Raw genomic sequence first — 18205 nt, 5'->3', positions numbered from 1 at the left:
AAGAATACCAGTTGTTTCATAAATATATGTATTTTTTTTTGGAAAATAATAGACATATAATTTTTTTTTGTAATTATTTATATAATTATATTTTAAATAAGTAGTATTTTTATAAATTATTTTATAAAAATAACATCATTTTATATAAATAACATCGTTTTAAAATATGATTATAAAAAAAAAATTGTGAGTATATTATTAAACTTTTCTTTTTACTCATATTTTAAACCATTTATATATGGACACAAGGATGAAATACACATTTAGAGACGTTTATATTCGCAGTTCATCTAAACTCATCTCATTACTATTCATTACTATTCAGCAACTTTAATTCATAAATCTCACTACTATTCACAACTCATTTCATTACTATTCATAATCCATCTCAAATCATCTTCGAATCCAAACGTCTCCATACATTTCTCTCTCTCTTTTCATTAACTCCTACCAAACAACAAGGCTTATAGACTTACTTGGGAACTTGAAAGGTTTTCAATTTTCTAGCCTTTTCAGTTTCATCCAAACATAATATAAGCACAAAAGAATGCATTTTTATGGAAATAAACTTCCTTAAAAAAATTTCGATTTTGGCATTGGCTTTCACTTTATTAAAGAGGAAAAAAAAAACCAGTTTCACTAAAAAAATCATCTCATAAAAATTTTACTCCCAAAACATACACCAAAAATACTTAGTGATTAGGGCTCATTTAAATACTAATAATATCTCAAAAAATCTGTGAATAGTGGGGAAGTAGTTTGTAAATAATAGTGAAATAATTAATGAATAATGGTGAAATAGTAATAAATAATAGTGAAATAGTTTTTAACACCCATGCCTAGCACCAAGCCCAAGCCAAGCCCGCGTACTAAAATCTTTTTTAGGTTAATATGTATGGGTAGCCACTTGAGATTTAATGGATAATTTTGAATAGGCCACTAGCCCAAAATTTATTATAGATGAAGGATGGATAAAGTATTGGGCCTAAATTAGGTTTAAGTGGCTCTTTTGGATAAGTTCATAAGCAATAATTATCGAGATTAGTTTAGGATTTAATTAGGTTTGAGAGTTTAAAAAAATAAAAAACTATTTAAAGGCCCATTAAGGCTTAGCAGATGTTTTTGGGCTCAATAACTGAGTTAAAATCCATTTTATAATTTATAGACCAAGTGCATTTTTAATTTAAGAGTGGACCAAGAATTTATTCTAAAAACCCAAGCCTAGCTACTCAACATCTCATGCACGTTTCTCCCTCCCCTTCCTTCTCTAGGGTTTCAACTACATATATATATATATATATATATATATCCCTCTCATGCACGGAGAAACTCCCCATCAAATCTAGGGTTTCCACTCTACATCTCTCCCATATCACCTATCGGCTCCCATATCACGGTGAATCTGTTGCACGGTGCTCTCCTTGTGGCTCTCTGTTATTCTCATTTGAAAATTGGCTTGCCTTTTTGTCGTGTAAAGCCTAAAAGCATATGCAACTTGTGTTGTTTTTTTTTTGGATTTGGGCTTACCTTAGACTCACATGGGCTTTGTTTATGTACTCGGCTTGATATTAATTGGAGTTGGATTATGTTAAATGATTATGAAGTTAGACATGTATGTTATTAGGCTGGGTGATATTTATTTACACAGAACCATTTTATTATGTTTTATATAGGTAATGTTCGAGAAGTCACTTTATGGTTTAGTACTAACAGGGTTGGAAGAATTGGAACTATAGAAATTATTGTTGTAGAGTTGTTTTTATAAAACTTCTCAAAATTTCAACTTTCATCTCAACTCATATCATCTAATCGTACGGCCTCGTTTGTTTTCGCAGATGAGATGAGATGAGTTGAAATAAAAGTTGAAAGTTGAATAAATATTGTTAGAATATATTTTTTTAATATTATTTTTGTTTTGAAATTTGAAAAAGTTGAATTGTTTATTTTATTTTGTATGAAAATTTGAGAAAATGGTAATGATTAAATGAAATGATATGAAAATAATTGTGAAAACAAATAAGGCCGTGACGCTTATTTTAGATGCATTTTGTATTAATTTATAGTATGTATTAATTATGTCTAGTTGGCGACCAATTTTGATTGACGCTATTGTGAGGATATCCAGAAAAGTTGAAAAGTCAAGTAAGCGGGATGCCTATGTTAAACTTTACATAAAAAGAAATGGACTGAAATTGATTTTATAAAAAAATATGCATGTTTTGTTATGAAAAGAAAACTTGAAAACAATTTCGGTAATTTATCTACATTATTCATGAAATTCGTATAAAAAGAGAAAATTATTTTTTGTCATGAATTGTGTAAACATGAGCTATTTTTGACATTTTGTTTATGAACTGAGCAAAAAAACTGAAATTTTTTGCATGATTAAGTGAAGATGCTTTGAATATGTTTTTGATTATATAAAAATGATATGAATCTGTTCAGCACACTATTTTGATATGATTGGGCATCTGAAAACCTTTGACATGAATTTTTGATTCTGTTTCTGGTTCTGATCTAATGATTCTGATTGTGTGATTGTGATGGTACCAATATTTTTGTTTTGCTCTTATATATGGCTCTGTCATGTGTGATAATAGTGGCTTCTGGCTCAGCCACAGATGATAGTAGTGGCCTTCGGTCCAGCCACGGGTAATAGTAATGGCCTCTAGCCCTATCAAGAGTTATAGTAGTGGTCTCTGTTTGAGTGCACACAATTTTGGTGACAGAGTGATTCATGTTTTACTTGGTTATCTACAGATTGTACATTCCTACCACAAGGATTAAACATGGTCTGTGTTCTGATATGATATGATATGATGATGATGTTCAGTTATGTTATGCCAAATGATTTTCTAATATGAATGTTTTGAACTGTCGTCCTGATATTTTGATAATATGTGTTGATTCTGCATTTTTAAACTAAAAATATTTTGTTCTGCATTCTGAACCTTGTAAATGCTCATGTTTACATACTAGTAATATTTTTTGCTTACTAAGTTGTTGATAACTCACTTCTTATCTCCACAATATTTTCAGATGATGTGAATGTTTTAGCTGATGATCCAAAATAAGATGTGGGGACAAGATCGTTGAGTATCAGGGATAAGTACTAAGATTACTGGAAATTGTTATTTAATAGATTTGATTTATTCTGTTGATTTAGTTTATTGGGATGTTGACACGTTTATTAAGACTTTGAGGAGTTATTGATTTATCTATCGGATCATTTAATTGATAACCTTGTGAATGAATATATATATATATATATATATATATATATATATATATAGTTGATGAAAATAGACGAAATTATGTTTATGGAATCTTTTAAGATTTTATATATACTATGAAATATGATTTTAAGTGACATTAAGTGACTTTCTAACTCCATCTGGGTATGTGGTGTTACAATTTGAGAATATTTTAAAACAGCTGTGTTCCAAACAAGTCCTAAATATCTCAATAAATGCTTATATCTAATCATCTATGTTGACTTTCCATGAAAGCTTGCCTTTTCTATCCTGCCATTATAAATGGAAAAGACTACTTGATAAATCATTCTGAATCAGATTGATTAATTAAAATTTGGTTTGTTCATTTGTTAAATAAGGAATTTATGAATACAACGTATTTTTAATATATTGCATATTTCATTCTCACGAAATATAGCAATTTGTAAAATATCAATATTTGTTAATTTATCAAAAATTATACGATAAAATTTGTGAGGTGGTTTTTCTGGAGACCTTCACCTTCCTCCCCTTATTATAATTGTTTTATGGTTATGGTAAGATAATTTCTTTGTTAATAAAAAGAAATATATAGATGGGTCGTGACCCCAATCAAACATTAAAAAAAAAAAAAGTAAATACATGACAGTTTTAATGTGCATTTAATATTTTGGTGGATGAAAAGCCATAATCTATCCTCAAACCTGCAAAAGAGATGAGAGCTTTGAAAGTTGAAGAATTATGAACTTTGGAATGAAAATGCAGGAAAAAGATAGTGAAAAATAGGAAAAGGAGAGTAAGGAGGGGCTGAAAATTGGAATAGTGTAGGAGGATGGGAGAGTTAGGTTGCGTTTGGATGTTGAGGTGATCTCATATGATCTAAGTGATTTGTGAATAGTAGTATTTTGTGAATCCCATTGAGATGTGTTTGAATATAAATAGGTTTAGATATATTCTTGAATGTATGAACTATGTTGAGAATGGTTTAACATTTTATGAGAAGTTGAAAAAGTAATAAATCTCATCAATGATTAGTTTAAGATGGATTGAGATGATTTTGACATCAAAACATGTAGACTCTAATTAACTATTCTAACTAGGTTTGTTTTCTAAAAGGAGAGAGTTTTGGGACTGAGAGACTTGGAATTGCAGGGCAATGATGGTAGATGTTGTTTTCTTTTTTGGTGAAATATTTTGCTTTTCTTTTTCTTAATATTTTTGTTTTTATTTTTTTATACTACAAAACTCATATCCTAAATTCTCAAAATTGAAAACTTGTTTCTTAATGTTTGAAAAAAAAAAAAAAAACAGAAACTCTTATCATAAATTTACCTAGTATGAGCCATTTGGGCAATGTTTAATTTCCTGCATGCTTGCAACACTATACTTGCTTGCTGAATTTTGTCATTTTTTATAGACATTTTATATTAATTAGAAGATAACAGGTTGGAAGCCCTCGCTCACAAAAGCCATACTAAAATGTGTTATAAGTTTATAACACTGTAATACAAAAATAAAAGACAAAATTATAAGGTTGAGTCATATTAATGTACCAATGGTTTGGTCTTGGACTTTCTTGGTCAATGTGGTACCAAGAAAATAACCTTTGTTACATTGTTATAGATTTTAGCAAAGAAAATGCTGGAGAATCTTGTTTTGTCATCTTTAGTCACTGGCTCGCTGGAGTGTGAAACTTTTTAATTTGAGTAATGTTACATGTACTTACAACTTTATTTATTGTATTTTTACTTACAAGACTCATTTTATCAGTTTTCTTTTCAATTTCAAATTTCATAATGTTTAACTATCAATAACTGATATGTGAACAATTAAGTATTTTGTAAATTTTTATTAAATACACTTAGCATTTCTCTTTTAATTTAGACGACATAATAGCATGAATGAAGTATATCAGATGGACCAAATCTTTTTTTATTTGGGGAGGTCTCCTAGTGTTCGCTGAGGAATTTTTTTCTTGCTTTGGCAAGGTGGGTCTTCTAACATCTGTCGAGAAGGATTTTTGTTTTGTCGCTGGTTATCATGGTCTCATTTGTATGTAGACATGTCGGAGGAGATCATAGCACAGCGGGGCAATCTTAAACTAATGGAAGATGAACGACTCGAGATAAATGCAATCAACCATGGTGAAGAAGTGGTCATGAAACGTGGAGAACTTTGCCTGGTTGGTATGTTGATAACAGATAAGGTAGTGAACAAAGAAGCGTTCAGATCAACAATGCTGAGTATCTGGAAACCAAAAGGATGGATGCACTTTCGAGAGGTTGGTGCCAATTTACTTTTATTTGAATTCCAGAATGAGAATGATCTTATGCGAGTCCAGAGAGGCAAGCCATGGTCTTTTGATTAGAACCTACTCTGCTTGAATATGTTCATGGCTCTTTATCCCCCAAAGATTTATCTTTTAGTAGAGAAATGTTATGGGTTCAACTCCATAATCTGTCATTCTATGGGATGACTAGAGGAATTGGTGTTCAGGTTGGTAAAAAGATAGGCGTAGTAAAGGAAGTTGAAGTGGATGAAGATGAGATTAGTTGGGGTCCTTTTCTCAGAATCAAAGTTGATATTGATATAAATATACCTCTTATGAGAGGTACTATACTAAATTTTCAAGGAATTCAATATTGCATACATTTTAAGTATGAAAGGTTACCAAACTTTTGTTTTCGTTGTGGTATTATTAAACATGGTGATTCGGGGTGTCTGAAAGCTGCTTTTAATATGTCCTTACATTCGGCTAGTCAAAATCAATATGGTGCTTTGCTTCGAGCATCAACCTCTAAGTTCTCCAGTGTTGGTGTTAGGGAGGAAAGTAAAGGGAAGAAGGTGCATAGGGATTCAAACTCTTTTGAATTGAATGGAGAATATGATGACGTGGTAGATGATAGTCTTAAAGTTGGCAAGGTTTCTTCTATTACAAATAAAGAGACTGATTTATCGGAACCTTCCTTGGGAAAAGCTGCAAATCAAGATTCCATGTTTTTTCCTTATAAGGAACATTTGGCTAGTCAAACTTTTGCTAAGGAAACCGATGCAAAAAATATGGAACAATCTCAGGATGTTGATGAGGCGATTTTGGGCAAGAATCCTCATGGTATTATTCAGTCCCAAGGGGAATCTTATCCCTTAATCAATATTCCCTCCAACTGTCATGTGTTGAATGCTACTAATGTCGAGACCATTAACTACATTGTTGATATGTGTGAAAGGCCTCAGGAATCACCATCTATTGAATCACATGAATGAGTGTTTAAGGATCTTCTTAATAAATCCAGTAGATGGAAGAGGAGACCTAGAGCTAAAGGAGATGCTGACCATGGTACTGACAACAATCGACCCCTGTCAAGGAAAATGATGAATTCAATGTCCCTAAGGGATGACTTAGTGATGGATTGGGTTGAAGGCCTTGGTCAGAAGAAAGGAAAGTTTTCTATTTCCTCAAGAAATGATCTTGAAAGTTTAGTGGCGGAGGATGGTTCCCAACCCCACTAAGATCAATTAATCTCCTAAGTTGGAACTGCCGAGGGCTTGAGAACCCTCGGACAGTTAGAGTCCTGCGTCTTTTGATTAAGGATAAGTCTCTCAATGTGGTTTTCCTTGGGGAAACCAAGTGCAATGAAAAGAAAATGGAGCGCATAAGGTTGAAACTAAAGTTTGATTACTGTCTTATAGTACAGAGCATTGGTAGTAGTGGTGGTTTGGCTCTCATGTGGAATGAGACATTGACAGTTAAGACTGTTAGCTATTCTAGATGGCATATCAGTGCAAGGATCTCAGAGGTGTATCATGGCAATTCTTGGTTGTTCACTGGGTTTTATGGCCATCTAGATACCTCTAAAAAGGCTGGTAGTTGGGAGTTGCTTAAAGGTTTAAAACCAGAAAGAGATTTTCCTTGGCTGTGTGTGGGAGATTTTAATGAAATCATTTATCAAAGTGAGAAATGTGGTGCTATCTCGAGATCCTACAAACAGATGGAGATCTTCAGAGATGCCCTAGAGTTATGTGATCTGAGTGATGTCCAAACTAGGGGTCTAAGATTCACTTGGTCTAATAACAGAGTGAATGAGGGTTTACTTAGGAAAGACTTGACAGGGCTATTGCAAACCATGAATGGTACCAACTTTTCAGTAGTTCCGTCTATTCAGTGTTACCGGCTATCAAATCAAATCACAACCCAATCCATTTAGCGATTTCTAAATGTTCCATCTATGATTTTAGTAACAGTAGTAGAAGGAACCCACTGTTCAGATGGGAAGCTGCTTGGCAACTCCATGATGGATACTCTAATACTATTAAGGAGGCATGGAGAATGGGATCCAATCGAGACTCTTGCTGCTAAAAAATCAAAGCAAAGTTGCTCTACTGCAAACAAGCTCTTAAGAAATGGAAGCTCTCATTTTTTAGGATTAAGCAAGGTTCTATCAAGAGAAAAATGAAGGTTCTTGCTGATTTACAAACCTTAGGAACTGGAGAGAACTATAGGCCTATACAAAATCTCCAAAAGGAAGTGGAGACTTTTCTTAAAGATGAAGAACTTAAATGGAAGCAGAGGGCAAAGCAGACTTGGTTGCATTAAGGGGACAGGAACACTAAGTACTATCATAAGTATGCAAATAAAAGAAAAACCATAAATACAATCAATTAAGTGGAGCTAGGATGGTTAAGGCAACTCAGTAACTGATCCAATCATGATTGGAGACACCTTCACAAGTTATTTCTCAGACCTATCTCTTCTACTAATACATCTGATTTCTCTAGTTGTGTTTATGGATTGAAAGCTTGTGTGACAATAGAAATGAATTCTAAGCTCCTTTGTGAGTATACAGCAATAGAAGTCAAAGATGTAGTCTTTCAAATGACCCCTCTTAGCTCACCTAGCCCTGATGGCTTCCTTGCCCATTTTCATCAAGAAAACTGGTCAATCATTGGAGATGATGTCTGTCATTTTGTGCTGAAAGTTCTGAAACATGGTGGGTCTCTGCAAGATATAATGACACCTTCATCACTATGACCCAAAGATTAAGTAGCCTTAGAAGGTTATTGATTATAGACCCATCAGTCTGTGTAATGTGATATACAAGATTGTGTCTAAGGTCCTTGCTAATAGGCTGAAAAGAATCCTTCCTGAGATCATCTCTCCAAACCAAAGTGCATTTGTGCTGGGACGTTTGATTACTGATAATCTTTTAGCAGCATATGAAACTCTTCACTCAATGAATTCTAGAATGCATGGCAAGTCAGGTTTCGCGGCCCTTAAACTTGACATGAGTAAAGTCTATGATTGTGTAGAATGGAATTTTCTTAAAGAAGTCATGTATAGGCTGGGCTTTGACAAAAGATGGATTTCTCTTATGATGAGTTGCATTAAATCAGTATCCTATTCTATATTGATCAATGGAGAACCACATGCTACATTTACTCCAACTAGAGGTCTACAAGGGGATCCACTTTTCCCATATCTGTTTATTCTATGTTCAGAAGCTTTGACTTCACTTCTTAATCATGCAGAAGCTAGGTGGAGCATCTCAGGTGTGCATGTTGGGAATAACTATTTATTCATCAATCACTTATTGTTTGTTGATGATAGCCTACTATTATGTAGGGCTAATTCTCTTGAATGGAGTCGTGTCCTTTATTTATTGAAGACTTATGGAAAGGCCTTTGGGCAAATGCTCAACAAAGATAAAATCTCCATATTTTTTAGTAGAAATACCCACTAGAGGTTCAAAGCAATATCTTACAGATTGCTGGTGTGAAGTCCTCTCATTCTTTTGAGAAATATTTGGGTCTTCTTGCAGTCACTGGTAGAGCTAAAGCTACTGCTTTTCATTCTCTTCTAGACAGAGTTTGGAATTGAATTACCAATTGGAAGACTAAAATGTTGTCAATTGCAGGTAAAGAGATTCTCTTAAAACCTATTCTCCAAGCTATCCCATTTCTACTATGGGAATATTCCTGCTCCCTCATTCCATAGTGCAAAAGTTGAATAAAATGATGAAAAGGTTTTCGTGGGGCGATTACCATTTTAAGATTCAATGGGTGAGTTGGGACCAGATGGGTCTTTCTAAAGAATTTGGTGGTTTAGGCTTTAGGGACTTTAAAAGTTTCAATTAGCAATGCTTTCAAAACAATGTTGGAGAATCCTAAATCACCCAAATTCACTACCTGCAAGAATTTTTAAAGAGAAGAACTTTCCTCGGTGTGATTTCTTGAATGCAAGGTTAGGCCCTAGACCTTCATATGTGTAGAGAAGTATCATGGTAGGTAGAAGCTTGCTGGAGGATGGTTTATATTGGAGAATTGAAAATGGAAACAATGTGAGGAATTAGAAAGACAAGTGGCTACCAATTCCTTTCAATCATAACATTCAATTTTCAATCTCAGAACTTAGAGAGGATGCCAAGGTGGCAGATCTAATAAATTATGACTTAAAATAGGGGGATGAAAAGCTGTATTCTTAATGAAAATCATTTTAAAATACACTACGTTAACTGAAATAATTAGAGATGATAAAATTGAAAATGAAAGATTGTATTTTCGTATTTTTCATGTGATTGTATCTTGCCAATAAAATTTAAAAATAACCATAATTTAAAAGGTTAAATATTGAAATGGTCCTTGTAGTTTGCATTTTGTCCTTTCGATTTTGATCAAATCAGTCAATTTTGTTAATAATCTGTTAAAACACCATGCCAAAAACCTACCATTGAGTGCCACATATCATATAAAAATTAAAAATTAAATATAAAAAACCAAAACAACTTAGGTCCACCTAGGCATTAGTGTCTGGACGAACCATAAAGAATTTTGGTCAGAAAATAATAAACTTATAATTAGTCTATAAATATGTTATCACTTTATTTAAAATGAATGGTTGTTATGTAAAATTAAAATTATTTTTTAATGAAGTGTTATAATTACATTAATTGACTCAAAATAAGTTGTAAAGTAATTATAAAAAAATTGTAATTTTATCATTACCCATTTTGATTGCATTTAGATGCTGCTTGAGACTATCCAAGTGGGGCGTGTGGCACATTGACACCCAAGTGACGCTTGGCAATAGGGGTGAACACCGCCTTAGTCGGAGTTTGACTCGAGTTCAAATTCAAATTCTAACTCACATTTCGATTTGTGTAAGCTCCGATATGACTTCGATTTGTTGAATTGGAATCGGATTTGAACTTTCTTTTAGCTTCATATTTAGTGCATTTTAAAAAAGAAATTTTTGTGGGTTTTTAAATTTTAATTTTTTTAAAAAAATTAAAATTAAAACTAAATCATTCACTGCTAATTTATTTCTATACTAATACCTAACTTATTTTTAAAGTAGACTTATACTATAGTGTCTAATTAATGTTATCATCCTATAGTATTACATTTTATTTTTAGTGTCTAATTACTTGTTATTATACTATAGTATTATATGTTATTATATTATACTAGTATCTAACTTATTTATAACTTATTTCTACACTAGATTTATTGCTAGTGTCAATTACATGTTATTATATTTTAGTAAATTATTATTATATGTTATTAACTTATTATACTAGACTTATTAGTTATTTTTATACTAGTGTCTAATTTATTTTTGTACAAGACTTATACTATAATGTCTAATTACATGTTATTATATTTTAGTAAATTAGTAAATGTGTTATTAACTTAATTATACTAGACTTATTTAAATACTAGTGTCTAGCTTATTTGTATACTTGATTATGTAAAGTAGTAATACTATGATGTTTACATATATTAAACTATCATTAGCCTATTTATATTATAATATAAGTATATTATTTTATAGTAAGAGCGGTGCTACTATGCTGCCTGCAGGTGCCTGCTCATTGTGCCTCTTAGTTCAAATTCTACTCTTTTTTTTTCAAACATTTTTTAAACATGTTTAAATTTTTTTAAAAAATAAAAAAATAAAAAAACACTAATAGTCATTTTTTTAACCATTAAGAAAAAAATTAAAAAAATAATTAAATATACGAGCGGACAAATTGAGAAGGCATAATTGTATTATTCTTATAATAATTAGCTCATACTAGTATATTATTGAACTTAACTATATAAATTATAGTTATATAGTTACATAACTATACTAGCATATATGATAAGTATATAGATAGATAAATATTTTTATAATATGTGTACAATATCAAAATTAGAGTCGAATCGGATTTAAAATTGGTCGAGCGACACCTCCAACTCTAACTAAAGAATTAAAAAATAATCTAACTCTGATTTCGTTTTGTCAAAATCAAAATAAAACCAAAACAAAGCCCAATTTAGAATCAAATTTTCAAATTTATTTTTAAAATTTTTACTCAATCATACTTGGTAGACCTGGCATGGCCTTGGTCATCTTAAGCGGTGCCCCAAGCCATGGGTGGGTGGTTTAGGTGAACCCATCTTAAGTTGTTTTTTTAATTTTTAATGATTATTTTTTGTAGATGATACGTGGCAAATATTAATTGGTGCTGACGTTGCATTTTTATCCATTATTAACATATTAATATAAGAATAAATAATTTAGATGAAAGTTAAAATCACATGAAATAGAATTTATTAATATGAGAATAAATGATTTAGATGAAAACAAAAGCACATGAAATAGAATTTTCAAAATTAGAATTACAAGCAAACCAAAAAATCGGGAGAGAGAAAATCGGGGGAGAGAGAGAGAGAGTAGAAGAAGAATAAGCGGTGCACAATATTAAAAGAGAATAATCCAATCTATCGGCACTCCCATTGGCCTTTACCTTCCCGATTTCTCAATTCTGCTTCGTCTCGATCAGATCAGATCTGACCATGACTCATATCCTTTTTCCGGATTTTAGGGTTTTCTTATGCTTCTGAATTCCTTAATTTTGTGCATCTAATCGGTTAGAATACTTGCTTTACGACGTAACAATTTCTTTGGTCTTTATGTTCGTTCGTTCAGTTCGTTTTGGTTTCCCTTAATTCCGATCTTCACGCGGCAACCAGAGAGATCGCGATCGCGAGAGGGCTCAGTCTCGCACCGGCAAGGGTGCCAAGGGCAAAGACGATGGTTTGACTCCTGAACAGCGTCGTGAGAGGTCCTTTTCCTTCCTCTCTCTCTCTCTCTCTCTCTCTCTCTTCGCTTTACTTCTTAGTTGTTTTTCTTCTTATTTTTTCACTCTTCTGAAAATTTTTATAAGTTTGGTTTTGATTTTGGTTTGTGTGGGCAGGGACGCAAAGGCGCTGCAAGAGAAGACCGCGAAGAAAGCGGCACAGGCGGGGTCGGGAGGGGACGCCTCCGGTGGAGGTAAAAGCAATACCAAGAAATAGAAAAAATATAGTATTTCCGTGGGGGTGTAATCTGCTGTTGGTTCTGTCTAGGTTTATGTGGGTCGATCTTCTGTGGTTTCATGCTATGAATTATTGAAGTTTGAGAAACATAATTATTGTGGATATGTTCAGGAATTTTATTGTTGGCTTGTATTTTAACCAGTAATGAGAGAGGATTAGAAATATTTTGAAGTTTTATGTTGATTTCTTTAGTTATCCGTACTTTTAATTTTCTTCTCTTTAGGTTGTGTTTAGTTTCTAAATTGTTGAATGTATTATTTGCCTTCGAATCGTGAAAGCATGGTATGTTAATTCGATAGTTGACCTAATTTTTTGCTTTTGATTAGATAGAGTTGACCTAATTTTTTGTTTTTTTGGACTTCGGGAACCTCTCTAAGGCAGGGCCCTTCGGACCCACCCCTGCAGAGTAAATCTTGGTCCCGTGCACTGCACCCTAGGAAGTTTCTCTATACGGAATTGGTTAAATTGCTGCCGGAGGTGTGGCTCTAAAGGATTGTTTACACCCATGAGGTGTTGAACTTTAGACCTTGAAGGGAGTGATACCCCAAGACCAAGGCCTTCACCACTTGGGCCAACCCCTTGGGGTTGAGTTGACCTAATTATCGAGGCTCTTCTCTCTTTACCCTTTTCTGCAAGCATTTTTTTTAAACTTTTCACACAGTTTTAGTTGATTGTTGTATATAAGCCTTCCAGACCTCCGGTTCATCTTAGGCCTTAGCATGTAAGTTTTCAATTATTTTTCAACATGGGAACTGTTGGTGCATGCAGTTCTAGATTTGTGAATTTGACTCATATGGAGTTCATCATATGCTGAGTTGTGGAGCATTACCATCATTAATGGATGCTGAAAAGAAGGTTTTAGCATGCAATCAGATTGAAGGTGTGAGGGGTTTGGTCAAATGAACATTTTACTGCAAAAACATTTTCTTAAACGTAGTCTCCTTGCACCAAATGTACTCAGTGGCTCTCTTTATTTACCATGTGAAGTTTAATCTTTTTTATTACTTAGGGGAAACAGATTATAAGAATTGAAGAGCATAAATCTATGAAGTCTGTTGATTAAGTCATAATTCCCCTATATATATACACGTGGCTTTGGGTGCGGTCATACCAACACCAATGCACCGGATCCCATCAGAACTCCACAGTTAAATGTGCTTGGGTGAGAGTAGTACTATGATAGGTGACCTCTCGGGAAGTCCTTTTTTCACCCCTCGCTGCACTAATAAAAATAACAAAAATTCTAGACATAAGCCTCACACCTTGCACATCACTTAAAAAACATATTATTTTACTTTTTTACCATTATATTTCATATTTCAATTCAATATGAAATATGAGGATAAAAAAGTAAAATTGCATATTTTTAAGTTGTGTGTAGAGGTGTGAGGCTTCTGTGTAGTATAACTCTAAAAATAAATATACAAGTGGCTTTCACCACCCTTTAGGTTAAATAGAGTGTCTTTACTCAGCCTTTAGGTTAAACAGAGTGTCTTACTCAGCAGCATGCGCAATATGTTTCACATGATAGAACATATATGTATAAAACATATACCTGTAATTTTATCAATCACATTACTCCTAGGAAGAGAAAGCAGTACTTTTACAATTCTCATTTGTGTGTAACATACATGAGGAAGGCAGTCACATGGGAAGTTCGGCAAATGACAACGTTTTTTTAGGCACACCACTCTTTCTTTTGCAGCAATTTTATGGACAACGTACAGCCTGGTAAGCTCGCCTATAGAACATGATGCCTTAGATTATGGATTAGATCTTTCAACTTCACAAGGCTTATTTAGGTCTATTCTATATCCAAGGAAAGCCCAAGCCACATCTGTGTTTATACTCCAAAGGACTAGTCAATGTTACAGCCCATTACAATTATTATAAAGGGCAATAACCTCTCTATATCAGGCAATATGGGATCCGTTCACCACTCTTTAAACTCTTGACTTCTACTTAAAAAAATCTTGACTTGTCAGGTCATTCATTGTAGGTGACATGGCTCCAGGACTACATTTATAGTTGATAATTTGGCTCTGATGTCAAATGTAATAACCCAGGGAAAGTGTTAGCCATATTTGTGTCATAACTTTAAACCCGTCAATTTGTAATTTTCCCAAGGAAAATGCTTCTCCCACCGAGAGAAGCTATCAAGAGAAGCTACGTATTTGTGTGTGTGTGTTTTTTTGTTTGTTTGTTTACTTAATGGTTAAGGAAGTTTTGTGATTTTTCTTTTTCAAAATGTTTAAAAGTGTTTAAAAAATGTTTGAAAAAAAAATGCAATTTGTACTACTGAAATAATGCAGGGTCACCTTTCTCGGTGGCCCTATCATTGTCCTTTTCCTAAAATTACTTATAAGTCCACTAGAGCTGTTCACCTAGCAAGTAGCGAATGTAGGATTAATGTTATGAGTCATGACTACTTTTATGACTTCTCCACTCCATTTAAGTTATTTCTTTTTTCAATGTAGGACTGGGGGTGTTACAAAAGTAATATATTGCAACTAAGAAGTAATTGACAATTTTGATAGATTACTTGATATACATGTGGTTTTCTTAAGACATTTTGTTTTTTGATTGGTACCGGGTGTCCGAGAACAAAGTCCCAACTAATCTCGAGGGTGTATAGGCTCTTGACAAGGAGTTTCTCATAAGTGCACATTGGATAATTCAAGGGAAAGTTTCCCCAGTCCAATTGGCCTCTAGAAATTGTTTTCACCTAAGAGAATTCAAACCCTATACCTGGAGGGTGCATACCACCCAAGACCAAGGTCTTTACCACTTAAGCCAACCCCTAGTAGTTTCGTTTTAAGACAAATTGCTATCATGTATTGTTAAATTGAAGCTCCATCACTGCCACTCGAGATATTACCAATGAATCATTGTCTAGAAGTGCTGGGGTTTCGCTCTTTCTTGGGTTGGGGTCTAATTCAGACCAGTGATTGTGAATCTGTGATGCATCCTGATATGTCTTAGTACCAAATAATTCTTCAAAAGCTTGCGAATTTTGTACATGCAACTGATGAAGCATTGCTATTGGTATTAGCTGCCGTACTTTTTGTTTGGGCAGTCATGAGCTTTAGTTCTGGGAAGATGCTCAATGGTGTATCTGCAGTGGTACCGGTAGTACGCCAGAGTTGTGATGTCATGGGATGTCGAAGTAAGAGGTTCTGAGCTTCGTTCGCTTTTACGAAAATTTTCATTTTATTTCATCTAATTATTATAATTTTTTTAAATTATTATATAAAATAAAATAAATAATTCAATTTTTTTAAATCTCAAAATAAAAATAATATTAAAAAAATATAGTCTAATAATATTTTATTTATTATTAGACACACCATGGAGTTACATCAGCTAGAATGAAAAAGCAGTGGTTTTGATTTATTTATTTATTTTATGATTGTAATAGGTCTTTATGGCAAGTGGTGTATTGACACACCTGATTGCAAATAGCAAGAAACTCTCTTTTAAAGCATAAGTTTATGTGTTAGGTGCATTGTGTCTGTTTTGTAGTAGATCCACACTCCATGGAGGATGTATTACAATGTTACATTCATGTTCCCCCTTTGGGGATGCCCTAGTCTTTCTACGATGTTATATATAGTGGGTTAATGTTTGCAATGCGAAAGAGCTAGACATTGATAGCGAGGGATCTATTTCTCAGTATACATGTACTAACTGCTATATATGCTTTAAAAAAAAAAAATTTATTTGAGGTTATGTTGGCATTTAATTTACATGAGTATGGATAACGTGTGTGCAACATGATCAGGGACGCTAGCTCCAGGCTCTGTAACAGTACTATCAAATAGAAAAATGTTATTCAGTGTTTATTTTGAATTTTATTTCACATTAATAATAGTGTCGCATTTTAAATGGCTTTCTTTTTTAAGTAGTTGACTTATGAAGTCATTTAAAATATGTCATGCTTTCATATTATTTTATAGGATTAAAGATAAGAAAATTTAAGATGAAGAGTAGTATAAATATATATCAAGTAATATGTTACATTGATAAAGCAAAAATCATGAACATGTCTCTACTTAACTGGAAGTTTTCATGAATTTCTTTTATCATGTGGATGTGGGTAGTCTGTAGGTTGCTTGGGGAATGATATGCACTCGTTTCGTTTTTCAACTCATATTATCTAAATTATTATAATTTTTTTTTAATTTTTATATAAAATAAAATAAATAATTTAACTTTTTAAAATTTTAATATAAAAATTATATTAAAAAATTATATTTTAATAATATTTTATTTAATTTTTAATATTTAATTTCAATTTAGTAAAAATAAATGGCGCATAGAAACGTTTAAAATATAAACTTAACATGGGCAAAGTATATATATGCTTGCAGTTGTGTACTATGATTGCTATCCATATTTAATTCTATATGTCAGACGATTTTTTTTTTCAGTTTTTAATTCTATTAGTTCCTTCATTGCCTCTATATATAGTACAATTCTTCTATGTACAGGCAATTTTGCGTAGAAAAAATTTACATAATTTTTTATTATTCACTTAATTTTTACACATCACATTTATTTTTAATTTCTATTATTTTTTTCTTTTATAAAAAATTTAATATATGAATATTAAATAGAAGAATTGAATTAGTTTAAAAAGAATAAACTCAAAAATTTTTTTAAAAAAATATTAATTTTTTTTTAAATATGGTATGTAGAAGTTAGGAAGTTGTGTAGCATTGCTCTTTTGCGTATCCATTGCGAACCGAAAGTGACATGGCAGGTAGGGGCATTTGTGTAATTGTCAAAAGTAAAAAATGAAAAGAAACTCTGAAACGAAAGAAGAAGAAGAAGAAGAAGAAGAAGAAGAAGAGCCCGCTTCCCTCCTCCGTCTCCCCAATATATAGTATTAGGATCGATACGATTTAATGTATTATATATGATAGACAGCTTCTTGGAGGCCTTGTCGAACTCTGTGTATTTATATATATATATATGCTAATTATTGTTGTTAATTTCTCAACAATATTTGTTGATCGAAAAGGTCTCCATGGGCTCGGAGAAGAATCAGAAGACCCCTGAAGTGAGCAATACGGAGTCCTCAGAAAAGACGAAGGGTCCAAATCAAGTGGCTCCTGATCATTCACAGCATGACGGCCAAGGATAAATCTCAACCCTGTCTAGCCTAAAGGTTCATGGGTTTGAAAATGAAATGATTTCATAGGAAAAAAAATGCTTAAACGGTGACAAAGTGAGGATGAATTCAAGGCAATTAGGATTGTTGGCAAGCTAGGTGTCGGAAAATCAACTCTTTGCCGAGCGCTTCTCAACAAGAATGAAGTCAAAACCAACTTCCTTCCTAGGATTTGGGTCTGCATGTCCAAGAAAAGTGAAGCAGAGAACTGTAAAACTTTACTGGAAGAGAGATTGGGTGGATAAAAGATTTTCATTCAAGATAATCTAAAGTGTACACGGCATATAATATTTATATACAAACTCTCCACAACTTCCTCCTATACATAAGCTATTCAAAAATAAAAAACGCTATCACAACATAACAAAGCTGTTGGCTCGAAATATCAGTTGCAATATCCTCTGTTTTGACTGGGCACGCTTGTTCCCTTGGCTGCCGC

The 18205-nt window shown here is 32.9% G+C and overlaps 1 protein-coding gene and 1 pseudogene across 1 annotated transcript; both read left to right on the top strand.

Annotated features, from left to right (window-relative positions):
• Positions 1-11856: 11856 nt before the first annotated feature.
• On the top strand, positions 11857-12784 carry LOC109003445 (small EDRK-rich factor 2-like). The gene is made up of 3 exons (XM_035691645.1): positions 11857-12078; positions 12238-12340; positions 12473-12784. The coding sequence occupies exons 1-3, from the start codon at positions 12072-12074 to the stop codon at positions 12570-12572; spliced, it is 210 nt and encodes a 69-aa protein (XP_035547538.1). The 5' UTR covers positions 11857-12071; the 3' UTR covers positions 12573-12784.
• A 906-nt stretch (positions 12785-13690) lies between these two features.
• LOC118349130 lies at positions 13691-13809 on the top strand (annotated as a pseudogene).
• The last annotated feature ends 4396 nt before the right edge of the window (positions 13810-18205 follow it).

The sequence above is a fragment of the Juglans regia genome, chromosome 7, assembly GCF_001411555.2.
Source record: "Juglans regia cultivar Chandler chromosome 7, Walnut 2.0, whole genome shotgun sequence".
NCBI classification, from domain to species: domain Eukaryota; kingdom Viridiplantae; phylum Streptophyta; class Magnoliopsida; order Fagales; family Juglandaceae; genus Juglans; species Juglans regia.
The sequence above is the reverse complement of the archived record's forward strand: the minus strand, read 5'-3'. Positions and strand labels throughout refer to the sequence as shown.

What these genes read in the sequence shown, in the direction of transcription:
- LOC109003445 (XM_035691645.1), top strand. An exon ending in CCTGAACAGCGTCGTGAGAG is followed by an intron (nt 12,341 to 12,472) that starts GTCCTTTTCCTT and finishes TTGTGTGGGCAG; the next exon opens with GGACGCAAAGGCGCTGCAAG.